The 27,166-nt window shown below is 38.0% G+C and overlaps 1 protein-coding gene across 3 annotated transcripts in view; it reads right to left on the bottom strand.

The window, feature by feature from the left end:
- NECTIN3 (nectin cell adhesion molecule 3) overlaps positions 1-27,166 on the bottom strand; it is a 104,602-nt gene that overhangs the window by 3,360 nt on the left and 74,076 nt on the right. For 2 of the 3 annotated variants that reach the window (XM_067546218.1, XM_067546220.1), the window contains exon 6: positions 21,516-24,480. In XM_067546218.1, coding sequence (XP_067402319.1) covers positions 23,891-24,480 — 590 coding nt within the window. In that variant the 3' untranslated portion in view covers positions 21,516-23,890. Of the gene's footprint in view, positions 1-12,431; positions 12,517-17,267; positions 17,407-21,515; positions 24,481-27,166 lie in introns of those variants that run through there. The other variant, XM_067546219.1, reaches the window with a different exon arrangement.

Below are 27,166 nucleotides of genomic sequence, written 5' to 3'. Positions count from 1 at the left end.
AGGTGTTTTAAGGATTGTCTGGAATGGTGGGCAAGAAAGGGTCTTACGAGTATTAAGCACATGGGTGCCATGACAAGCGACAGTGTCTGAGGAACTCACTATCAGCACGCCACTAAAGAGTATGGCCCCTTTCCAACCATTGCAGGTCCTCTTTTGTAGCCTCCCTCATCATTCTAAGGTCTTCCATCTCAAGTTCCCTGTTTCTGGTTTTCCACTGGTTCCAATCCGTACAACTAATTTCAGGTGGCTTCTCAACACCTAGTTTAGCTAAGCACTATCTTCAGCTTGTTACTCCAATTTGCTAAGATAAAGCCCAGCTATCATGATCTCTAACAAGTGATTGGGCACTAAGTCCCAAGTGTTGAGACGGCACAGACTGTAGGAAGAGTCTCTTAGAAATGGGGGGCAAGTAATACACCACCGTTGGATGACATTCTTGTGTTAATGCACAGCAATCCAATTTATTGCTGTGTTAGACCATTAACCTGGGAACTCATTTTGTTCCCATTTGAATCTGTGGCAAAATTCCTACAGACTACAGTGCTAGGCTAGGCCCTCAGTTGTTGAAATTTCATCATGTGTATTTAAAAATGCCTCCCTTCCTAATCTTCTCTGAAATGCTCATGTCCGAGTATCTGCATTTGTGAGCACTCCATTAAAAGGCTTTCGCCACTTCCAATTAACACCTCATTTAAGTTATCAGCCAAGTTACCACAGCGGAATGACTTCATGAAATCTCATTCCTTCTTTTCTGAATTCAAATGGAAATAGTCCTTTGCAGGGTCATGTGCCAAGTATCTATTTTATGCTACATAAACTAAGATTAACATCAGACACAGTAGCACAGGGGGCCAGCCTCTCAAGCACATGCCTAGTGTCTTGGGTGGGTATGTACTCAGGGAAGCTAGCCTCTCCCCCCCACCCTCTGTGGCTACCCTCTATTTTTAGCTGCTAGTTCAGCTAGAGCTAATGAGGATGTCTCCTCAAGCCAGGAATCATCCCCTACCCCACCCCCAGTTCCAAGTACAGACATACCCTCAGTGGCAGGCCTTCATCTCAGACAAAATTATTGGTTATGGAGATCCAAGGTATTGACAGTCCCACTTAATGATAGTATCTTTAATGTATTTATACTCTCAACACCTGTGAGGCTGAAATGTATTATCCCCATTTTACACATGAGGAATTAAAGCATACCACAATTAAGTGACTTGCCCAAGGTCACAAACTCTGACATAGCAGGCAATTGAACCTGGGTTTCCCAGCATCCTAAACAACTACATCTAACCACTAGGCCATCTCTCAATTCGTTTAAGAGCAAATCAGACCCCTTTCAGAGACTAAAAGACAGTTACTTACCTTGTAACAGTTGTTCTTTGAGATGTTTTGCTTATGTCCATTCAATTATAGGTGCGTGCGCGCTCTGTGAACGGTTACTGGAAAATTTTTCCCCTTAGATCTTGTAGGGCTAGCTTCAGCACCCGCTGGAGTCCCGTGCACATGGCGCAGTATATGAGGTGCTGCCAGGCCTACGCCCCCTCAGTTCATTCTTGCCATGATCACCGACAGCAGGGTCGGGTCATGGAATGGACATGAGCAACACATCTTAAAGAACAGTTACAAGATAAGTAACAGTCTTTTTCCTCTGAGTGCTTGCTCATGTCCATTCCATTGTAGGTGACTTGCAAGCAGTACCTTGGAGGTGGGCTTGGAGTTCATAGATTGATTGACTGCAATGCCCTACTGAATCTGGCAACATCTCTAGTCTGTTGTACGATAGCATAGTGGGACGTAAAGGTATGAACCGACCACCATGTAGCGGCTTTGCATATGTCCTGCATAGGCACCAGTGCCACAAACGCTGCATAAGATGCCTGCGCTCTAGTGGAGTGAGCTGTGACGTTGCCCGGGAGCGAAACCTTTGCCTGCTCATAGCAGAAGAATATGCAGGCGGTTATCTGGGAGGAGATTCATTGTGACGGGATAGGTAAGCCTTTCATCCTGTCGGCCACCGCAATGAACAGCTGCGTGTATTTACGGAATGGTTTCATTCTCTCCAAACAGAAAGCCAGGGTTCTGCGTACATCCAGCATATGCCATCTCTTTTCCTCTTTGGAAGCGTGTGGCTTTGGGAAAGACACTGGCAGGAGAATGTCCTGGTTGGTGTGGAATTGTGAAACTGTCCCGGGCAAGAAGGCCGGGTGAGGCCTCAGCTGGACCTTATCCTTATTAAAAAAAAAAAAAATCATGTAAGGCGGCTCCTAGGTGAGTGCCCTGATTTCAGACACTCTCCTAGCCAATGTGATAGCTACTAGGAAGGCCACCTTCCATGACAGTAGCATAAGTGGGCAAGTTGTCATAGGCTCGAATGGCAGCCCCGTTAGTCTAGAGAGGACCAAATTCAGGTCCCAGGGAGGTATGAGATCCCTAACCTGTGGGTAGAGCTTTTCTATGCCTTTCAGAAATCTCACCACCATGGTATGGGAAAAAACTGATTTCCTCTGAAATCAGGGGATGGAAGGCTGAGATGGCAGCCAGATGCACTTTTAGCAAGGTAGTAGCTAGACCCTGAAGCTTGAAGTGCAGTCTAGGACCACCTGGATCAGCACCTGGTGGGCATAATATGCCGTGCTGCGGCCCAGCAACTGAACCTCTTCCATTTTGCCAAATGCGATGACCTCGTGGAGGGCTTCCTGCTACTCATCAGTATGGTCTGCGCCTGAGACGAGCAAGCTTGTTCCTCCAAGTTCAGCCATTCAGCCTCCACGCCGTCAGGTGAGGGACTCCAGGTCCAGGTGCAGAAGGCGTCCCTGGTCCTGGGAAAGTCGGTCATGCCACCTTGGTAGTTCCCGGGGAGGGGCAACAGACAGCTCCAGGAGCGTCATGAACCAGTGCTGCCTGGGCCACGTGGGTGCAATAAGGATGACCCTCGCCTTGTGTTTCTTGATCTTTAATAGGACCTTGTGTATTAACGGAATAGAAGGTAAGGCGTACACCACTCCCCCCGGCCAGGGAATGAGGAAGGCATCTGATATGGCCCCTTCATCCCGCCCCTGAAAGGAGCAGAACTGGCTGCACTTCTTGTTGACCTTGGAAGTGAAGAGATCCACTTGGGGAAACCCCCACCTCTGGAAGATCATGTTGGCGACCGACAGGTGGAGAGACCACTCGTGAGAAGGACCTGCTGAGCCAGTCTGCTGTGGCATTCTTGATACTAGGGAGGTGAGAAGCCACCAGGTGAAAATTGTGGCCTAACCCCAGATTCCAGAGACCCACTGCCTCCAGACAGAGGGCTGAGGAACGGGCCCCACCCTCTCTGTTGATATAGTCCATGGCTGCAGTGTTGTCCGTCAGCACCTGAATCACCTTGCCCTTCAAGAAGAAAAGGACCACCACGCATGCTAACCAGATCACTCGAAATCCCTGACACTTATGTGGATACCCTGGTCCTCTTCCGACCAGGTCCCTGGGTACTGTGACTGGAGCTGATGTGCACCCTCTCCCCAGGTCTGAAGCGTCTGACACTAGAGTCATTGAGGGGCCCGTCTGCAAAGGACATTCTTTCCATCAGAGTCCAAGGGTCTAATCACCACTCTAGGGAAGCCAGAACCTGTGGGGGCACTGTGACAACCCTGTCCACGGGGTGCTTGCTCGGGGCATAAGCCGAGGCCAGCCATAGCTGAAGCATGGCCTCGAACCAGGTCTGTGGCAGGAATGCTCTGGCCTGCGTTGAGTTGAAGACTGCGCCGATAAACTCTATCCTTTGTACAGGTATCAAAGTAGACTTCTGCTCGTTTACTAGCAGGCCCAGCCCGTGACAGATGGCTTGCATGAGGTCCAGACTGGCTTGGGCCTGAGCCCTCGAGCTGCCTCTGATTAATCAGTCATCCAGATACGGGTAGATCTTTACCCCTCGACACCTGAGATATGCAGCCACCACTGCCATGCACTTTGTGAACACCCTCACGACTGACAGTAGGCCAAACAGGAGAGTGTAAACTGGTAGCGGGAATCCCCCACCACAAACCTGAGAAACCTTCTGTGATTCTGAAAGATCGATGTGTGAAAATGTGTCCTTCAAATTGAAGGCAACATACCAGTCTCCTGGGTCCGGAGAGGGGATAATAGAGGCCAGGGAAACCATGTGGAATTTTTGTCTTTGGACATACCTGTTTAGGCCCCACAGATCCAGGATGAATCCAAGTCCCCTTGTGGCTTTCGGGATGAGGAAATATCGGGAGTAGAAACCTCCTCCTCTCATGTCCAGCGGGACCTCCTCTATGGCTCCCAGTATGAGAAGACTGCGCATCTCTTGAAAGAGGAGCTGCTCATGAGAGGGGTCCCTGAAGAGGGATGGGGATGGGAAGATGCAGGGAGGAGAGGAAAATTGGAGGGTATAGCCAATTCAAATGGCGCCCAGTTCTATTTTTTGTTGTTTTAATATATATCTTCCTTTCCTCCTGACATTAAGTGATTGGAGCAATCAGTGAATCTCAACTTTTGCTTTGGTGAAATTTGACTAAGGCAGAGTGTCAGAAAAAGTTTATTAGTTGACTATTAGCAATAAAGCACATAAAAAACACTAGAATTTTTTCCCTATGCAATTTTAGGGTCATTAGGAAAAAAAGTTATTCACAGAAGAGTAGCCCTTGCCTCGTGACACCGCCCCTCCCTGTGAAGCCTTGCTTTACATACACTTTTTTTTTTTTTTGGATAGCAGTGTGTGTGTTTGAAGGCAAACAAACACTCTCAGGTGTAATGACTGCTGGCATTTAACTCATTGAGATGGAAAAGAAAAATCTATAAGGGCTTCTCTGTCTGTCACAGTTGTATCACCTCTTGGGGAAGATGCCAGAAATCGAGGCAAGGTTTGAGAATGAAAAACTGTGTGCGACAACAACAGGCATCAATATCCTTTTGACTTCACCACTTAAAGTTATCTGGCATTCATTTCTCTAGCTGTCTTATCTACTGTTAAAACTGTTAGGGCTTTGTTCAGATTGACAGAGAAATTGTTCTCAACATCAAAAAAGAAAATACAATCATATACAAAACCCAAGTGTGTGTGGGGGGAGGTTTGTGCCTCAGCTGTTCAGACTCTAGTTGAACTGCTAGAAATATTTTCCATGATTCTAGTTTATACTGTAATTTTCCCCGGTGAAGGTTTTTTAAAGGCCTCCAAGCCATATCACATGATGCAGCAACGTATCACATAACACTGGTCACTCCCTAAAGAGGTTTAGTACTAAAATGGGATATCTCCATGGAGCCAAGTAGCTATACTGTGATTCAGTAAGTGACATTGCTTCCTTTATATCACAGCTGAGCCCATGCTCTAACGTGGTGTTATTGGGTAGTGTGTGTTGGCGATGCTGCTGCCTGCTAAAAAAAGTCAAGGAAATAAACCACTTCTTGGTTGAAGAGCCATTAAAAAGAAAAGTACTTTTCACAAATAGCTGCTGAACCAACAAGAGGTTATGACATTTTAGATTTGGTATTAGTGAAGAGCTCATAGAAGTGGGTGTAGGGGACAACCTTGGTTCGAATCATCATGAGTTAATTCAGTTTACATTAAATGGAAGGATAAACAGAAAGATTGGTCCTTGATTACTAAAGGGCTAAGTTTAAAAAAAAATAGGGAATTAGTTAGGGAAGTGGATGGGACTGAAAAACCTCAAGGATCTGAATGTGAAGTAGACTTAGAGCAATTCTAAGTCAAAGTTGCTGAAACCTGCATCCCAAGCAAGGGGAAAAAAGTCATAGGGAAGAGTTGCAGACTAGGCATCTCAAACATGTTTATTAAGAGAAAGCAGAAAGCCTGTGAGCAATAGAAGATGGGAGTGAACAGCAAAGCAAGCTACCTCTTGGAAGTCAAAGTGTAGGGATAAAGTGAACTGCCAAAAGGCAAGCAGCGTTGGATCTTGCAAAGGAAATTAAAACTAATAGTGAAAGGTTCTATAGCCATATAAATAAAAAGAAAACAGGGGGAAAAAAAGAAGTGGTACCACTAAACCCTGAGGATGCAGTGGAGATTAAAGATAATCTAGGTACGGTCCAACACCTAAACAAATACTTTGCCTCAGTTTTTAATAAGTAGAGGTACTAGGAGGGTGGCTAACTGGAACAAGGATATGGAAAAGAGGTAGAAGTCAAACTCAGTTTAATGGGACTAAATCAGGGGCCCAAATAAATTTGGTCAAATAAATTTGTTATCCTCTGTAACCACCATGATCTGAACTTTTTATACATGCATTCTTGAACATCTCTGAATGAAAGTACAATCTGGAACTGCAAATATATACAGTTTATATAGTTATTACTATATAAAAAAAGGATATGCATGGGTTAATGGCATTTATTTACAGTACACTATGCTTCTATAGTACCTGTTGAGCGCTACTGCTTCTATAGTGTCTCATTTTCAACGGAGAAGGGAAAGAATTTAATCTTTACCATCATAATGATGAAAGCGATCACAGTTCTGTCCAACCAACTGCTCTGTATAAAAATTACTGCCTACTTTTATCTCCCAGTTTAGAGGATTAAATTCATGAATACAGTGTTCATTAAGAATAGCAGTATTCAATAAATACATAGGACAACCCCAGATCCATCTGGGCTAAGTCAGTGTAACTTTGGTAACATGAATGCAGCTGAATCAATTTATGCCAGTTAGAAATCTGTCATACTGCATGTGCATGGAGAAGGATGTCTTGCCTGTAACAAAATGTAGCTGAAGCGTGATGTGACAAGGAAGAAACACAGCAGATTCAGTCACTGATAATGGAAAAGGGAGCTGAATGAAACTTGTAGCTAACAAAGCAGCAAGGAAACAGTGGCCCACAGAGATAACAGAATGGAGACTGAGCTCTTAAAAAAAGGCCAAGTTCACGAGAAAGGTGAAAAGTTCAATAAAAGATGCTGGTTTGAAAGGAGAATCAGAGCCTGCCAGGAAGTAGTACAGGAGTTGACCACTTGGGGGGCAATGTACTATTCTCAGGGGAAAAAAAACTAAATTAAAATGGTTGTAACAGGAGGAATTCATATTGTGCTCCTGAGTGTAATCAATGGATCATAGTACTGCCACAGAAGAGACAACAGCGCTGCCAACTCAGATTTTGAACAGTTAAGAGTTGGGTGCACTGTAAAAGCGATACGTTCACCTTCTGCTGTCACCTTCTGAGCAAATGACTTGTTCCGAGATTCTTGCCTTGCGATCCCAGCTATAGTAAACAATGTCTCAACCTGAGCTCCATACAAGGAGCAACATGCTTCATTGCTCCTCCAATGCAAACCTGTCTTTTGTAAGTGACTAGCATGTAAGGTTGGGAACATTTTTCTACTATTGCCTTTGTCTTGGACTGTTTCCAACAGGCATTTCTCTGTAATTATGGCTGGACACATTGAGAGAAGTCTCTGGAATTCAGAATCAAAAGCATTAGGCTGGGACAGCCTTATACAGGGAACAGTCAAAGACTGAACATAGAAATATGTAAAGGGTTATGCTAAACATGAAAAATTATCCAGTTCAAGGAACAAATCTATTCACAGTGACGTTCAACAGTATAGATGTACAAACAGGGGCATGAAGTACAGTAATATAAATATCTGTAGTAAATAAAGAATTACATGAGAAATGTAGGTCAGTTGTTTGCCACAGTGAAGGATGGCAAAAAATAGAGAAGAAAGTTTTATTTCATAATCAAACATTATGGGCCATGTAAAGGGGTGACATCACTTGAATTGTTTTTGAAGTGGCCAATGCAGAAATACTGAAAAGGGAATGTGATTCTAGTTCATATAGTATGCAATCCAGAAGGTTCATAAGGAACAGGATTTTTCTGACCAAGAACACGGGAGGTCTTGCCTACACTAGCATTTAGGCCGGCAAAACTTACATTGGTTAGGGGGTGTGTTTTTCACTCTTGAGCGACAAAAATGTTTTTGGCTTAAGTGCTATGTAAACAAAGCTGAAGTTTACTATACAACGAGGTGATGACCTGGCAGGTAACATTATCTAAAAGAGGCAGAGTAATGCAAAGACAGCTGGAAAATGAATAAGGCTATCACATATGGCCAACTGGATCAACACCACATTTTGAGAAAGGAAAGGAAATTCATACAGTAACTGAGATTATGGATTGGAAAAATGGTAACATCATATGGATGAAGCTTTATTACAAGTCTAACAGCTCTAATATTAATGGAAGGAGGGAGGATTACATGACAAAGAGCAAACAAGATGACCATGTGTGGACACACATATGGTGCCTGTATAAGCACTGGGAAGATTAAGTGTCTGAAAGGAGAGGGGGGTAGACTGCAAGGCATGAAGAACAGCTGCATGAACAGGAATAGAATTTCAAGGCTGGTAGATAAGGAGTATACGCTGTTAAGGAGGGATCATCACATTTGGAAGAGGGCAAGTGTTCGCACAGACTATAGTACGTAAGGATACGAAAATAACTAGGTAGTGTTGGTGAAGAGCTAACTAAAAGCAAGTGAGGATGCTACGAGATCTCCTACTGAAGTTAAATATCTGTCTGTTTACAAAGAACTGCTAAGGATTTCAAAGTGATTGTAATAGGAACAATAAGCACGTGCCTGATTTCTACAAAAAGGTATGGATAAAACCAAGAGATGCAACCAAGTCAGCTACTAGAGCCCAGGCCTGGAATTATACGGCCTCATTCAGATCAGATAACTCTGTCGTAAATAAAAATAGATTATAGTCTCCTTAGCAATAGAAAAATAGGCAATATGAAGCGGTCTCTTTTTTTTTTTTTTTTTTTTTTTTTTTTTTTAAAAAGAGATTCAAGTACTTAACACGAATCTTGACGAAATTATAGATCCATTAAATATCTAGATAGTCGTAAGTGGTGAAATCCCACCCCACACCTACGATACTGGAAGTCGGAAAGACCTGATAAAATTAATCAACAACTTGTACTGACATACTGGAACTAGATAATGAATCTTAAACATTGACCTATTTTTAGAATCCTCTTGAATAGCTTTCCCTCCTGGCATGGGAGAAAATGCAGGCTTGATTATCATGGTTTTAATCCATGTGCAAAATAAAGGCCAGGGTGGGGCTGGGGGGAGGGGAGAATTTAAGGTGCCACAAAAACATAACATTAGGAAAAATAATTTTTTGTACTAAGCATTTTGGCTCTAGGCGAAAGAAACTGATGACAAAAACAAGAATATCTTGCAGGAGGAGGATTTGACACAGATGATTTCTATCCTTCAATGCCTTAGGTCAATTACAAGGGACACAAACAACATTCATGGCGATACCTAATTCTATATCCAAGCTTTTGCATGACATAAAAATGGAAAGTGGCTAAAGTGATTCATAAAAGAGTCACAAGATTAATAAAGAGCTTATTGGCTTTACATGGTGAGACAGCCTATTGTAAGCTCAGACTGACCACTTTTGATGATAATCATGTCTGCTACTCTGCGCTCCTGTTTTATAAAAAGTAGTACTTTCAGCTTTGGAAGATTATAGAACAAGACTTAGCACCAAATAAAACTCCAGACATTTTGGCATTTCTATTCTATGCAGCTAGATAAAGAAAGAAAGTTAAAAATCTATCCTGTTATTATTGCTCCCTTCTCTAATATGGGGCAAGAGACATTTGTTATGGTATGGCAATAATTTGTTTTCTTCCTGATGAGTAGCAGAAGTTGCCTCTTTCTCTTTTTGTTACTCTAACTACTATTGATGTTCGACGGCCTGGAAGAAATGGTCTCATTTATTGTTCTTACAAGACAAGTATTACAACTTTAATTATACCAGCCTGCAGTTCAATAATTCAGTTTGGAAAAGCAGAAATTAAGTGTTATTACTTACAAATTTAACTGTCCACTTCAGCACATCCATTTAATACCCATGTGGCCCTTTAAAATTTAATTCAGTTTGTGATCCTGAACTTGAAGACTCCAAAAATGCATGTGTGTTACAGAATAGTGATAAATCCCCCCATGTAAATTTAAATCCTAATGTCAAGTTGTGTGATTTCAACTGCTCCAATTCAGTGGTACTTAGTGCTTTTGCATTCTTTTCCATGGAACAAAATAGCAAATTATGGAGCAGTTTTATACCAATTTTATGAATATCATATGTAATCTAGTCATTGAGATAAAGATTCTACAAAAACGATACTTATACTGATTATAAACTATTGATTTCATTTTATGAGGGCTGTTGTTGGGAAGGCAATAGCTCCCCAAATGAGAACATCCCAACACATTTGAAAGACAATAGAGAAAACTATTGAAGGTCCTATATACCCACTATAACCAACTTGCAAGACTTTTTTCAGTCATGCTGAGAGCTAACAGAACAATAGGCCTATAAATAGTTTCAAAGTGATTTGATGCCTGGGAAGAGGGAAGGTGATCAAAAAAGAGTGAGGCAGAGGGAATTTGTTTATGAGTTAAGCAAACAGGCTGTCACCCACAACCCCAAAGAGTCTTGGGGTATCTGTAGGAAGCTCAGACCTACCATATGGAGGGAACAAAGAAGTTTCATTGGTCTTAGAATGTCATCTATCTTACAGCTAACAATGGCATCCATAACTCCAATATAGTTAAATAATGAAGTAATTAATTATGAAGGAAATGCTGGGTTTCTGAAAAAATTTTCATCAGGCAATTCTTGAACAAAAGCTATAGAACGTGTTAACCAAGGATAAATCTGTGTTCCATGTAAAAACTCAGCTTTGTTCAAAGGCTGAAGTCTTCTCCTCGTGCCTTAAAAAAAAACAAGCTGCCACTCCAGTTGCGCTTATACAAAACCAAGATAAACAAGTCTAACTACAAATCTTGCCAGATTTTGGTAGCGTGTAAGAAATAGAAGTGCATTGCCAATAACTGTCTAGTGCAAACGAGAGCCCTGCATATCTGCCGACATCCACTTCATATCTGTGGACCATGTTTGCAGATCACAGATCAGATATGGATATAAATTTTGTAGCCATGCAGGGCTCTACGAACATCTTGTCCTGACTCTCCGTCACCCTTCCAACCCACATTTTACCTTAATTCCTCTCTTTGCATTTAAACCCAAATTAATCTCAAAGTGATTCTACACGAAAGAAAAAACAGATCTACAAGATGCCCCACCCCTTACAAGACAGTCACCCCGGTCTCTCTCTCTCTCCCTTTAACACAACTAAAACTGCAAATTTTCTCTATCTAATCTCCTTGCGGTAAAAATCAGCAGATGATATTCAAACAGTAATATCTTGTGTATCAAAGTTCTCTCACTTTATATGGTTAGTAAGCTAAGAGGAATGAATTGTACAGAAAAATCTCTGAGAAGGTTGTGAAATATACAATTCCAAGGGTATTTCAGCAATAGACTGAATTTGTGAAGTATTCCACTAACTCGTATTTCAGTGGTGCATGACATGATAAAGCTATAACATGAACTTTATTCAATATTATGAATACTGTAACACTGAACTGAAGCCAAGATTAGAGCACTCCTAGAATGAAACTCTGGATACAGTGAAGTCAATGGGTTTTGTGTCATTCACTTCAGTAGGACCAGGACTTCATCCCTAGACTTTGGCATTCAAATCCAATCCAGACCTCAGTTTTGAGGCTCCGAGCCTCTCTACATTTTATGGGATTCTTGGGCATATACTAGTGCATTATATCAAGTGAAATACTAATCTTTCCCATTGAGGATGCTTTCAGTAATGAAACGTTAAAATTAGTTGCATATATGTTGCTTCATGTAGAATAATAAATGAATAAATAAATAAAGTCAAAAATGAATGAATGAAGTCAACCAAGTCTGACTGACATCCAGGTTGACCAGTTCAAACAAACATAATTGGCAGGCCAAAGGAGTGACCACCCAACAGGTACTCAAAGGCCTAGGGCTCCCCTCCCCATCACACCAACCATCATTGTAAGGCACCTCCATTACTGAAAGACTTAGCACAGCAGCCATACAGTAGGTTAACAGGACTGCAGCTGCTGTGGTTCTTCCAAGTCAGGGGGCATTATTAATTCATCTGTGTAAGGAAGCTTACACCAACAAATAAATACTTCTAACAGTGAAGTTCTGTCCCCATTCTTTCAGGTGCATTAAAATAATCTGGAGCATAAAATAACCAACTAACACTTACAAGTTATTTTGCTTTAGAGCAGCTACAATAGTTGTGTCTAATACATGCCAATTTCAGCAAATTATGGCATCTTCATACAAAATGAAGACATCATACTCTGAGAAAACAAAATAGCTAATTAAAATTATGGCCTTTTTTAAATGCTTCAGAAATCCAATTGGAGTCGATTCATGTTACAAGGCGCGGTAGATCCAACACTGAAGTATTACTGTAAGCAACATATTGTTAGATAGTACATGCTTATTATCTGCTTTGAAATGTTAAAATTACTCCTTCACCTACCTGAAGAATGACTTCTTTCTGAGACAAAGAGAGAGCTCTTTCTTCATATGAAGGTGGTGGTTTGTGTGTCGGTGGAAGATCAATCCTGCATAAAAAGGATTACACAGTTTGACTTGCCATAGTTATGAAGGCCAAATGAACAGCAAAGTCAACGTTCACCACAGTAACACCTTAACAGAAAGATCAACCAATGCTAAAATATTACATATAAATATAAATTTTACAGCTTTTGTTTCCTTTCACCACTAACAAATCTATAATGAAGCTGAGTTTTGTAAACATAACCTATTGGCATCCACCAACTACACACATCTTCATATGTAGTTATTCGTCACGTGGTATGTGTTTGCAATCAGAATGCATATGAGGTGTTTACTTCAGATAACTGTATTTAGTACAGAAAAAAGTGTTACTTATCTGAGAGTGGGAATTATTTCTCTTTAAGTATGTTCAAGTTAAAAATATTTTTTAAATTATGGGAATGACTTGCATCCTAAGAATCTCAACTGAGTACTGAAACGTTAGAGTATTATGTGTAGCTGAGGCCTGGCCCAACATGAGTAATTAACTCATGGTGGGAGACCTCATTCTTTGGAAGATAGGATTAGGGAGGCAATTGAAGCATCGGACTGAAAACAGGACATCTGTACTAAATAAGCTTGAGTAAATACGTCGATTGTCTTTCTAGCCTATGTCTAAGCAAACTAACGTAAGCGGGAGAACACACAAGGAACTACTTGTTAGGAACTACATAACAAGAGAAAATATGTAGAGATGAAGTAAGAAGGAAGTCCTATCATGGACAGTGCAGGCTGCAAAGGGATTGGTTCCTTCAAAATAACCAAGCCAATCCACAAATGGATGATGCAACATATAGTAAATGCAATAAGATGTGTAAATGTATATAAAGAGTTTCTGTGTAACTCTGGAGCTGCGATGTACCCTGCATCCATCCCCCCACGTTTGAGCCTGATCAACTTAGCATAGCACTTCTGTATGCCAAATACAAATACCTGAGTGACGAAGACTGGAGTGGAACTAAGTTCTTGGAAAACCAAGTGGAAAGAGGTCTCTGAGGGAATCCCAATATTACTAATCCTACTGAATTTCATGTTAAATTTGCTTAAATTCATTGCTTACATTTGAAAGACACCTCTTCTCTTCTGAGACTATTGTGAAGCTTAACTAATGTACTATGCAACTGAAGGAGCTGTTAGATCTTTACTGTTCCAAAATGGCTAATGTAAATTAGAATGGTTTTGTTTAACACTGCACTGAAAACTGAAAAAATAAGACATCTGCATTTGTCTTCATTTACTTTTCTTTTAACAAGTAGTTTAATGATTCTTTTAGTATATGGAAAGTTCCTCATTTAAGTCTCATCTGACTAGTACCTACCTCATGGATTCATTTTTGTCTATATTCATGATGATCCCACCAACTTCAACTGCAGTTTAACACCTAAGACTAGGCTTTTGTTTTCTATGTTACTGTAGTTCAACTCTGAACAAATGCTGCTTGCATGGATAGAGTATGAATCTACCCATGCAAGCAGCACTTCAGCAGCAGCCACCTAAGACAGAACAAAACATTTGCACTAAATTGTATCTAGGAATTTTGCATGTCCAGATAAACCTTTTGAAGGGTCCTTGATTTTCATCAGATTGGTTATTGGCACTCCCCTCATCTCTCAGTCTATTTTTAAATGTCATGCTAAGCGCCAGGTAACTGAGGCACACAATCATTAATCACCTTTGAAAATCTTGTTCTTGGTGTGTGGGTTAGTTTAAAATTTTAGTTTTTTATTAAGTATTTCATATTTAATATTTCTGAAAAAATGTTTTAGTCTGTGTATAACCAACTCATTTCATTTCAGGTACACAAGTAATTCCTTTAATTCACTGGGACCCAACCTTATTACACAGAAGAGCCAGATCAACCTAAGCACAACCTTGTGTAGGCCAAACAGATTCTATTTATTTTCATAAGATTTGAAGTCACCTGTATAGATTTATATTTTCAGCTTGTTTTGTATACATTTAGTTCAGCTTGTTTTGTATACACTTAGATTGTTTCTATGCACACTATTGTCTATTTACACACTTGTGTAAACTAAAACGATGTGACATGATGACAAAATGTTAATGAATCGGCTGTTAGCATGTTGTGCTGAAGCAGGCCGCAGGCCTCAAAAATGCTCTGGTGGGCCATAGGATGGGCACCGCTGATTTACTTGGCATCAATTTACATAAACTAGCAGTTAAAGACTATTTAGATAGTTTAAGTGTTTAACTCAAGTGAAGAAAAAAAAATCAAAAGAAACAAGCTACATATATTTTATGTGGTTAAATTTCAGTTGGAGAAGTGTAAACTCAAATGATTCAGATGAATTGTTGTTTATTGTCATATGGTAACTAAAACACCAATCAAAAAGCAACTTCTAATTTCTTACCACACAGTTTATGAGTTATGTTAACAAAATTTCTATTACTGCTTTTCCCCTTCACCATGAAATACAGTTCAACAGCAAAGTTGCAAAACATTTTAAAGATTTCCCTTTGTTTTTCATTACATGGAGCTCTCTCTTTTTACTGATTTAGTTAGATTTGTAAGTCAACAGAGTTGTTTTTAAGTTGGTCTTGTAACAGTGATTTAAAGCTTTCAATTACTTTTAGACCCTTTACATAAAGAGATATTCTCTTCTGTATTATAAAGCCATACAGGTTGTATATGTCTGTTATAAGACCTTAGTTTCAATTTGCTTAAATTCTGTATATTTAGTCTTTTAAAGTCTATCTTCTTTTTAAGAACTTACCTCATATGGGGAAACTTTTGTGAGACAGTCATGTCCCATTGTGTGGACCTAACTTGTTTGACTTACCAGTCACCTCCTAAAATTTGTTTTCTTAAAAATCCCAAGTCATTAAGACACTCTTGGAGAAAAAGGGAACAGAAAAAAAAGGGGAAACATAGTGAAGTAATATTGATCAACATGTAGCTTTTAAGTAATAAAAGCTGCTATCTTCAAGTGAGACATTCATTCAAATATTAAGTTGAACTTCAGTGGGGTTGGTTTCCTTAAGCTCCTTCAAAAAATCCAGCGAAAACCTGGCCCTAAATGGTCATCCTCTAATCCCAGGCTCTTTCCTCACCAGCAGCTTACCTGTTATTAAACCCATACTCTTCTTTGGGACAAATTCTAGAATCTCTTACATATTTCATAATAATTTCCAAGCATTACAATGTTTATAAGACTATTTTTTAATGTTGAAACTAATTTTCTGTTACCTCATGCTTTATACTTCAAGGTTAACAACTTTTCTCCTTACTACTAGTAACCTCTAAGACAACCTTGTCCCGTCCTTTAGGCTTTGCTAGATTTCTATCAATTCTTAAATTGTATCAAAATTCATAATAAACACAGCTTCAATCACCTTAAATTTTAACAACATTAACTGGCAACGAAAATGGAAATATTTTTAAACACTAATAGGTTATAGGTTGAATGTAGGTTTATTTAAATACTAATTTAGGTAGCATGCTTATGCCATGTACTTCAACTTATTAAGAGACACGTAGTGTCTTAGAGCATTTTTAACCCATTATTGCTTTATCATCTTTAAAAGTACCTCAGCTAATAAAGCACACACAACTGAATTATGGAGTAGGCGTTTCTACTCTTCAGAGTGAGTTTTTCAAGAACTGATTTGTGCAGCTGTAACACTATTAGAGGAAGACCTGATTTATTTTTATTTATTTATTTTTTTAAAAGGTAAACTCAAAGTAGTTTGATGTTTAAGGATATGTCTGTTTCAACTTCCAGCTATATTTGTTCTACTGAAGGGCACATAACCCAAGCCTTGTAGGCAGTTTTGTTTTCCAACTTGACTATTCCCAGGACAACGGTTTCACTCCCCTATGAGCCAAACTCCAAAGTGTATAGGAGTAATTTGTACAAGCTCTAATAATTGGGTTGGACCACATTTTCAACCGTGTACTAAAAGTTTCCTCTGGTTTAAGAATCTCAGCCTAAAAGCTGTTTTTTCCCTCACTTTAAATATATGATCTCAGGGGATGTAGTTTTAATCTTAAGTATGACACCTCTCCTTCAGTACTGTTATTTCAGAGAACATGTGATTGCCACTTGGAAGTGGGGAGATTTCTTAACTTCAAACGAGACAACATCACCCCACCCCTTTAACTGCCATTCTACACAAAATTTTGCACTTACCTATATTATTGTTAGAACAAGTTACCACACAAATATCCCTAATTTTGAATGTCGGAGAAAAAAACTGATAAATGAATGTGCAGAAAAATGTATCAAGGAGCAAAGTTAAGTTTCAGATGGGTAGTTTGCTTTGTAGCTATGATAATATGAAGTTGTATGCTTATGGTTGGAGGATAAATGTTATTTCCTGTTAGGTATGTTAATTAATTCTTTGGTTTTTTGTTTGTTCATTCTTTGTGTACCAACTTTAACTGCTTCACCAGTCAGTCTTCCATATTTTAGTTTTAACAGATATTGCTAAAAGAGTAGAGCATAGTAGGGCATTTTAAAACCAACAAACACCAAACTTTTCTTGGCTTGGAAAGCAGCTATGCTTTTTGAGGGAAAAGGCACTTAATATACTTGAGAAGACAAGCAATGTGTTGTTGGATTATACTAGTTAAACTAAAGCTTGTTTTCTTAACACCATTTTTGGGTTCAGAAACTGACTGTAGTAGAAATTAAGTTTTGTTTCTTACAAAGTAACTATAGCATTTAAGCAACTATCAATTAAGTCAAACGCTTCATGCTTATTGCTTCTAGTTTAAGAAACTTAAGATACTTACACTTTGTCAAGGTAGGATGGCCTTCTTTTCCTTGGCGTCAATAGCACTGTCACAAAGATGGTAATGATAAAGAGAGCAAGAACTGCTCCAATTACAGCCCCAGCTACAGCTACAGAAGATGTCTGCTTAAATGGCACATCTGTAATGTAATGCAATGCACAACAGATTATCCTTTTCAGGTATTACACGTTTTCCATCGTCACAAAGCGAGTCATTAAGTGACATTTTGGAAACTGACTCTCATATCTATTTGCATCATCATGCAGAAGCTGTTTTTAGAGTCGAAGATGCTCTTTCAAAGTCTTAATAATCAATACCAGCTGCCCAGCTCTCATGAACTCTGCTTAACAAAATTGTAGACAAAGGTAATTTATGAATAAAAAGCTCTCTATTTTAAGCCTTTGAGAATAAAATCTGTGAAGAAAACAATATAGTGACTGCATGCTTTTTATTACTATTTCAAATTTAAGGGGACAATGCAATATACTTAAGTGGCAACTATTCTTTTAAGCCACAGAGTTGCAAGAGCTTGGACCAAGCATATTAGTTTTAAAGAAAAAAATGGAACAGACAGCTGGGAGCAGTTAACATGCAAAAATGCTAATAAGTTAACACTTACCAAAACCACCCTTTACACCATGTCATCTCCAAGACAGAGCGCTTTTAGAAAGCATTAAGAATTTTCAGTGAATGTCTTCTATTTTGACCACGTTTAAAAGAAATTGCAACTCAACACAGATTTGTTGCATTCTAGAAAATTTCATTTACATTTAAGTGACCCCCCAGCTTTAAAAATAAGTACTTGATGACAATTAACTATAGCTACATCACTGCTAACTTTAATTTGCAAATACATGTTTATACCTGACTTAATAGATTTTATCCATTTAGCAATAGTTTCAAGTCAGAACTGCAACAGTTGTTCTCATTTCCCCCAAAGTTCAATAATTACAAGAATTATTCATCATTATCACAGTAAGCCTATCAACAGTAGCATAGAGTTGGAAAACAACTTCAACAGACTTTAGACTCAGAGAGAAAGGGACATGAATTCAGAACTTAACAGTAAAATGTGAGTTTTGAGATTTGGTATAGTTGGTACTAATTTAGAAAAAAAGTCACTAATAATGAGCTGAAGTTAAAAAGGCTGTGTTTCCTGTGCTACAGAGGTGTTGGGAGGAGTGGGGGTTAGGTTGTTTTTAATCATGGAAAAACTAGGGTGTGTTCCATCAGTGGGCATAGATTAATTTCACTCAGCCGGTCAGTCTACACTCCACATTGGAGACTCCTTCCAGTATAATAGTTTGCAGAGTAAGAGTTTTAGGCCTTTCACAGCATCATTTGGGTCACTACACTGTAGTTAAGGCCATAAAAACTTCTGATGCAACTGTATTTTATACAACATTTTCTCAAGTTTGTCTCCTTATCTCTCACAGAGACTTCCAGTCCCTTATTTTCTACAACTGCCAGGTCACCTCTCCGGTCTCTCTATTCGCATAAGCCTCATATTACAAAAGAAAACCACCACCCTGAAAGTCACAATGGTACAAATTGGATTAATTTCCTCCCAAGGCATGGGGCTTCAGTTTCTACTTTGAGCCTGAGATTGGTTTCTCCTTGCCGGTTGCCTCTTCTAACCACAAGTCAACTGGGCATATGCACAACGTATTAACAGCCAAGTTTAAATGACATTATGTCTAGAATGCAAGAGTACTTCAGAAAGAGTTCATCAGTTTGATTTTGTTATTGTGCACAGAGCCAAGCAGCAAGATCATATGTAGCTATAACCCATCTGAAACTGTGGATACTATGCATTCTTTTGAACTTTAACTGTCAAACACCTGAAATTGAGAATCTGGCATTTCAGATTATGGCCATCTACTATCCAGACTTTTTATGGCCTGGGGCAGACTCTGATATACCAGGTTTCAGTCCAGTTTCCCAAACCTCCCATTCAGCTTCAAGTTTTATTGTTATGTAAGACTTAGCTTCACACTGTGTATATTACCTGCGTTCAACTTCCCACACTCACCTGGGACTGTAGCATCTCTCCCTACTGCTTCTAGCCTGTAGCTTGTGAACCCCACACTGAGACACGCTTTCTGTTAATCTTTTCCTTCATTCTCATTTTCCTCACCTCTTAACTATTCAGTCATTACCTACTTTTCATCTCAATTCTGCCCCTTTCTTTGATTCTCTACCTGGAAAGTTTATAGGTAGCTCAAATGATGGCCAGGAATACTCTTTCCTCCCACAAGAGGGTCATTATTTTTACCTCAAGTTTGAGCGTAACCATTAAGACTAATTAGCTTTAACAGTTAATCCCCCAGCCCAAACTCCCATTATAATGGTTCGGTCCTCATTCACCAATATGAGTGGACTGTGTCTGCAAAATCAAAGACAACATTCTAAGGCCAAGATCCTATTTATAAATGTGCTGTAGAATTAAGCAAGAGAGAGATGCAAATTCAAATGGGACTGACAAGCACTATGATGGAACCAAAGGATTCATCAGGAGAAAATAAGATGCTACTGCTAAAGTGCATATCAGATTTGATAGAATTCTTTGCATAGAAAATTGTAGAGCAACGGTCATGAAGACATGTATTTTAGCCAGCTCCCCACCTAGGGTACCATCTCTGAAAAGCCCAAGGACCCCAGGTCTTCTAAGATTCTAGCTTCAGGCACTTGACTTTAAAAACTCCAGACCTCTGATCAGTAAGCTTTACTACTAGAAATTCAAGGTCTGATATTTGACACCCATGTGAAATTTGTGAGAATAAGGTAGTCTTTGTCAAAAGAGGGTAACAGCATAACCAGTAATGGTTTTTAATTTTGTCTCCTGGCCATTTTTGCTGTCAGAGGCAAGATAAAACTCATTATTGTAGATGAGCCCTACCAAGATGACTGCAAATGAACCCATGGCAGAGGGTATCCAGGAGATTAGTACAGTGCAATGTGTTAACTTCACAAGTAATGAGTCTTTATTATCTTTTTGGGAAGAAAGCTATTTGATGGAAAGATTTCTAAAGATACACCTTATGTGCCTAATCAGATTGTACTGTACATCCCTTGGAATGGGTTATGACCTTCTCCTGGACTTGGTCTTTCACTGAGGAATGTTTTTTCCTCACTGCTGTAAGTTGTGTAGCAGAGATCAAAGCCCCTGGGGCTGACAGGCTGAAGGTGGAAGAAAGAGAGAGGGTGCTGCTTTTTAATCCCTTGGAGTAAAAGCAATCTTTTTAGTTATGTGAATATAACTTAACTGAAGGAGTATTTTTCTCCCTACCAGAATTTGCAGGCTCTCTTTCATTTTAGAGTGTGAGGGGATGTTTTAGCATTATTTTGGTTCACTAACTGGTGCTGCTTCTACCTAAGAGCATCCACAAGTATTTGTCAGCTATATGGAATGGCTATATGGAGTCATGGTGACCCAGGTCAAGAGATCAAGTTTTGTTTAGTTGCTACCATTACCATACTTAACTCCCTGGTATTATGCCAATCTCTCATGCAATGAAGTGGGATACAACTCATCACTGGAAAGAACAGCATGGAACTGCTGAATATATATGACTGGGAAGGTGATAATCACAGGGGTCATCCGTGGTGCTAAGCAAGTTTGTTCCTAGAGCTTCCTTATATTCTAGACACACAATTCCTGGAAAATATGAAGTGACCTGTTCCCCAAGGGATAGCTGGTAGTCAATGAGCTGATGAGGAATGTCGATAGCAGGAGATACTTGCTGAACTAACCAGACACTCTAGGTATGGAAGTAGGACACGTCTCAGAGTCAAATACAGCATAAACTCCATCACACTGGACTTGCCAGAACTTTTGTTGAGTCATAATTTCTGTCACAATGAGTTAATTCATCCAAAGAAAAAGCCATGTTTTAAGAAGGTAATGTGTTAAACTTAAGGTTTTGTTAACTGTTCCTTTAACTGAAATAAATGAAGTCATTAACTATTTTAAGTAGCTAATCAACATCCTTTTAATAACTGAGGCAGAATTGTCCTTAAGTATCAACCATGCTAATTAATTAAGTTTGTCTGTAAGCTCTTTTGAAAGGCAGTTAAATATGTAGAAATAATTTTCAAAATACTAATGAAACAAAGAATTCTAGTTGAAGGCTAATCACAGACCTTCATTTTCACTAATTTTTTACTTAATGTACAAATATTTAGGTGTGAGCTTTAGCGCTTGTTATTTCACGTCTTTCAAATCAGTTCTGCACACTACCTGTAATCAAAAATTCAATTTAACAGCAGATGTTTATTTCACACAACAGCTATTCATACTTACAATCAATTCTCTATTTACAGCAAACATACATCAAGAAAGAAACACTCCAACTCTTTTGAAGTCTACCTACCTCTTCAGTTTAACATTTTAACTCTCAAAGTTTAATAATTTAAGATGGTAAGGAACACACCTAAGAGTATATGAAATATTCATTTCTAAATCTCAATGTTACAAAAACAAAAACATACAGAAGGCCCAAATAAATTATCTTACATGGACATTGAGTTTACAGTTAAGGGTCTCAAGTTAAATTATCTCTCAGAGACAACAACAAGTTCTATATATAGAACCTGATCCAGTTACATCAGTGGGCTTTGGAGCAGACCCTTTGTGTTACAAAAACTCAATTTATTTGCTTGAGTTTACACCTGAGCAGAGACCTCCTTGCTTTTGTGCTAAATTTCGACTTTGGTCAATTAATTTAATATACATCACATAGCTCTCAATTATGAGCCTAACCAGCCTTAAGAAACAGTTTTCATGTTTACATGAATTTACTGGTCTAGCCTCCATTTTTGAAGACATGCAGTCATTTGGAATCACAGACTTCTGTCATAAACCTAATACAGATATTTTATTTGTTGTAAAACCCTAAGTACTCTGTCATTTTGCAGTGCTTTTACTACCAAAGGAAACATTCAAACAAGTAGCCATTAAGCATTCTTAAAATTCTGGCCCAACTTGTTAACATTGTGTGTGGCAATTTCCCTCCAAGTTTGTCCATTTCTGGACTTCTACATTAAGGCAAGTTTTCCTGGATAAGAGTTTTTAACTCGTGAACGCATGTCAAGTTAAGAGCTTTTATCACCTCTAATTTTTATAATTTAACTGCTGTCAAACTAGATACTCTAAATCAACTTTATTCAGATTCCATTCTAGTCCATTTGCAAAGCTGAGGTAGCAAACCTACTACTGAAGGAGGGAAGGTTGTTCCAGCTCTTGAAATTGACTTCCAAGCATGCAATTTAATTTCTAGTAACCATCTGCTTCTCCTAGCTACAACACTGCTTATCATTTTAGTCAATAGTTCCACTTGTTTATTTGCAACAAAGCAATCCAACATAATACAAACAAACTCAACTGAGTAATACACACAACTGCTGTTCTGAGGATTCCAGAGTGTGCTTTTAGAAGTAATTTTTCAACAGCATTAAACAACAACTTTCCTACTTGCTTTATTTTAAATAGCAGAGGTTTTTTTTACATTTACCCCTTTCATAAGTATGCATCATATTTTCTTTAAAGTATGTTCAACTCTTAAAAGCAATGATGTAATCACAAAGCATTGTAAAAATTTACCCTTTACCTTTTAGCTTCTGCACGTCGTTACGCTGCATTCTGCTAGACTCTTGAATTTATGTTAACTATATTAACTGAATTTGTTTTCCCCATACACTTAGAATTTGCATCTGAATTTATACCTAATTATGTATTTCCCAATCCTAATAAAAGCTTTCCAGGCATCCTCCGATTTCTAGTTGAAAAAAAATTTTTTTTTTTTTTTTTTAAATTAGAGAACCAGTTTTTTCATCTCATGTGAAGTACAGGACTATAACTGACTAACTTGATAAATATACTGTAATAGTACTTTTTGGAAATAAATTGTAGAATAAAAATGGTTCTCAAAATCAGCTAGAATTCAAACCTTCCATATATTCATTCTGTTATTCCTTCATAACTTCTTCACTGAAAACTAACTTTTCAATGCAGCATGCATGTTTTCTTTAAAAGTTACCACTGGCTATACACATCTTATTACAGGAAGGCTCATTAAAACAAAGTAGTATTCATTTTTGTGTAGAAAAGTTAAACAAATCTTTGAAAAAACAGCTTTAAGCAAATCCATGTTTTTATATAGTAAAAATTACTTTAAGAATTGAATTTACTTAGATAAACTTCAGCTTTGAGACTTATTCACTCGTTTGTCTAAAATTTGTGTATATAAAACATATGCTTAACAAAAAGATTATACTTGATCACAGTCTCAGGTAAACATTTTTTTTTTTAATCACAAAACCAAGACAGCTGGTTTTTAACTTTAACATTTTGGTATGGTAACTTCAGTTTAGCACTTGGTTCTTACATGTGCCATAGACGAATAAAGCATTATGCATTAAAATGCCAATATTTTCGAAGACAGTAGTACAGCATTGAAAAATCATAAAGCAGCTCCGATACATTTAACCCAGATTTTTACAATATCAAAAGCTTGAAAATCAAATTCAAAAAGCTTGTTCCTTCTCAAGTAAAAATATTAACAACCTGAAATGATCAACTAATCAATGGAACTATATGTACCAAGTTAAGGTATCAGCGGTTACTACACATACCACTCCCTCCGGGATATTACTGAGCCATCTACATGTGACACAAAGTCTTCTTCATTGTCATCATAACATTCGCCACCCATGTACTTCATTCCCAGTGTTCCACCTTCATAATAATCCATTGGTCTTTCATACCGTTCTTGATACCTGTTAATATTGTCTACATTGTTCCATGCTGGTTTGTCCAGGTCTTCTAAATAATCTTTTGATATTAGACTGCTCACTGGATGTTTTTCTTTTTTTATACTGTCAGGGTAAGAATCCACCTCATCTGATTGGAGAACATCTATTTGAGATTCTTTTTGCATATCTGATGGTGGAATGTAGTTCTTAGCAAAGTAGTCACCACGGAACGTCCGTCTTCTTCTATAGCAGATAATTCCAACCAGAACACTTACAAATATCAGAAAGAGAGCCCCACCCACTGCACTACCGATGATGGTACCCCAATTGTCTTCCTGCATTGCTGGCAAGGCTGATGTTGGAAAATGTATTATTTTTGGTTCTGTTGCTAAACCTGTGATGCCATCAGTTGAAGGATGCCATGGAACCGTGGGTGGTCGTGAAGTAGTAGTAGGAGGATCTAATGGAAAGAGGAATGGGGTAGACAAAGACACAGAAAAGGTAAAGAATGTCAATGCAAGCTAAATCAGTAGAGGGTTTATAAGAAAGCCAGGCTGATGAATATGTAAACATGTGGTTCTCTACTAAGAGACAATAGTTTTTCATTCTCAAATTTTTAAGAAGTTTGAACAATTAAAGTATTCTTGCAATACAGATTACAGGTTTTCCACTCACTCATTCTGAACTCGCTTCTATGTATTCATTTTGGGCTACAAAATAAACAGAGTGGTGAACTGCTTTTGTAGCACAAAAGCAATCACTATCAAATTTTAAAATAACCATTAATTCTCCTGAAAGTATGGAGAAGTTCTTCTTCAGTTTATGTAGTGACATCTTATAGTTTACTACTTACAACCAGTTTTATCTCATCCATGGAGGATATTATCTATTGCAATAAACCACCAACCACTTCTCCAGCCAAAGGTAAGCAATATCGGTTGAAAAACTAAGAGTGGCAAAGGACAAATATCTTTACTTTTAACTTAAACTGATATTAAATGTTTTAAGTCTTGAAATTGTTCAATGCATTGAGACAAGCTCTTAAAGAATGAAAAACTATCAATTGTGTGCTAAGTTAGCAGAAAATAAGCTACTGATTTTAATTATTCTCCCCGAAATGTTGGCTGTGTTAATAGAACATCAACAGCCTAAGTGGGGAATGGAAAAAGAACTCAAAGTTAAATTATGCTATGCAGTTCTCTAGTTATGAATTTTTTTAAAGAGAATGATGTTGTGTAACAATGCAACTTTAAATTTTAAACCACTCTGTTTTAGAAAAATATTCTACGGAAACCAGTTTAACAAAAAGTCAGTAAAAGTAGTTTTCTACAAAATACAATAGTACATTTCCAGAATGCAGTTTGGTTTTAACTCCTGTTTTTAGCAAAAAAGATTTTAAAATTTTCTAATTTTCCACTTTTCTTCCTAATGGCATATATTCTGAGTTTTATCTTGCTCTCTCTTTTAGGGATATGCACAGAAGCATAAATTTATAAAATCTGCTGCTGGGGTTGTATGAGACTTTTTTGCTTTTGGTTTCTGAGTCAACTGGTGATGTATGCACTTCTGTTTTGTAAAAGCCATCCAGGAGTCATATCAAACTGCCTAATATCTCCAAGTCATTTAAAATGAAGAGACTACATGATCTCTTAAATTGCAAAATTACAAACAATACACTAAGTATGATTTCTTAAGTGCTGCATAAATTAGTGACTTCTCCCCAACTGCAAAACTTAAAAACTTGCAGATGAATTAAAACTGAAAACTTTTGACTCATGACTTTAGCTTACATTTTAGAGAGAATATTAAAACACCTGTTTACATAATAGATATGCAAGCGTTCAGAGATATTTAATTCATTTTTAACACCATTTGTTACTTATCAGACAACTAAATACCAATAGTGAAACTAATGAGAATGGTTAAAGTAGCATTTCAAGCTACTCAGCCTGAAATGGTAGTAACTAAGCAAACAAAACTAGAAGTAAGATCTAAAAACTTCCAATGCATCTGACAAATGCAATGTTAACAGATTCATATTGACCACTGTTTTCATATTTTCTTAAACAGGTAATACTAACAATTGTGTAGAATCGGTTATAAATTCTTATATTAAGCTCAAGAATTTATCTTTTTAATGCACACAATACTTACTGCAGCTGATTTCTTCATCTGCATTTCATGTATTGTGTCATGTAACAATTTATTTGGGTTGCCAAGTTCTGTTTAACATATTTACTGCTAGTTTTGTAAAAAGTATTTTGAAAACAACAAATTGTGACCCACTCAGGTCCATGTTATTTGTTAACACATCTATATATAAATTAAGTGATTTTAAGGAAAGAATGGAAAGAAGATGCACTAAAGTAATGAACAAAGGGAATTCAGATGATGATTTTAGTGGTTCAGAAGTTCAAGACTCAAGTAGAAAAAAACCCAACTTTGTTTCATCCTATAAAGGAACAAGGATAGAGGTTTTAACAACCTCAATTTACCAGGATCATCCTCCTGCTTAGATTTAAGTACAGACTGAAATAAATTCCTTTTTTCCCCAAATCAAGGCTGACAACAGTTTGTTCTATTAAAGAAATAAAGGTTAGATTCATATCTACAATGCTTTAGATGGCATAAGAATCAAGTAATGGGGGCAAACTCAAGTATTTAAGAAATCAAAGTCAGTGCTTTAGTCCTTCATTAGTTCTCCTCACTATAGAGAATGGTTTTCTGAAGTTTCATCCTTTAAATTCTTCCATTCGTATTCAGAAGTAAGCAATGCTCAGAAGCAAGCAAGGGTTTTGCCAAGACGTAAAACCAGTGTCAGTGTCAATTTTAGATTTTTTTGTTTAACTGATTTATGTATTGAGTTCTATGAGACATTCTTATTTGAAAACATGAACTAGTGAGTAATTTCAATATAAAATATTATAGTCAAGTTTATGTTGCATTCCACAACTGTAAAGTCTAAAAAGATTGCAAGAAGTAGCGGTCTTAAAGCGTCAATGAACGAAGTAGGACTTATTGCCTCAGTTTTCATTTATGTATGTTCAAGTCTGTAGAAAACATAACGAAGAACACTTTTACTTGGTACCTACTTTTATCTACAAATCTCTTATTTTGGAGACATGACTATTCACAATCGTAACGAG

This window comes from Emydura macquarii, unplaced genomic scaffold (assembly GCF_026122565.2).
Source record: "Emydura macquarii macquarii isolate MOO-44397 ecotype Brisbane River unplaced genomic scaffold, CSIRO-AGI_Emac_v2 contig_1119, whole genome shotgun sequence".
Taxonomy (NCBI): Eukaryota; Metazoa; Chordata; order Testudines; family Chelidae; genus Emydura; species Emydura macquarii.
This window is presented reverse-complemented; position numbering and strand designations above follow the sequence as displayed.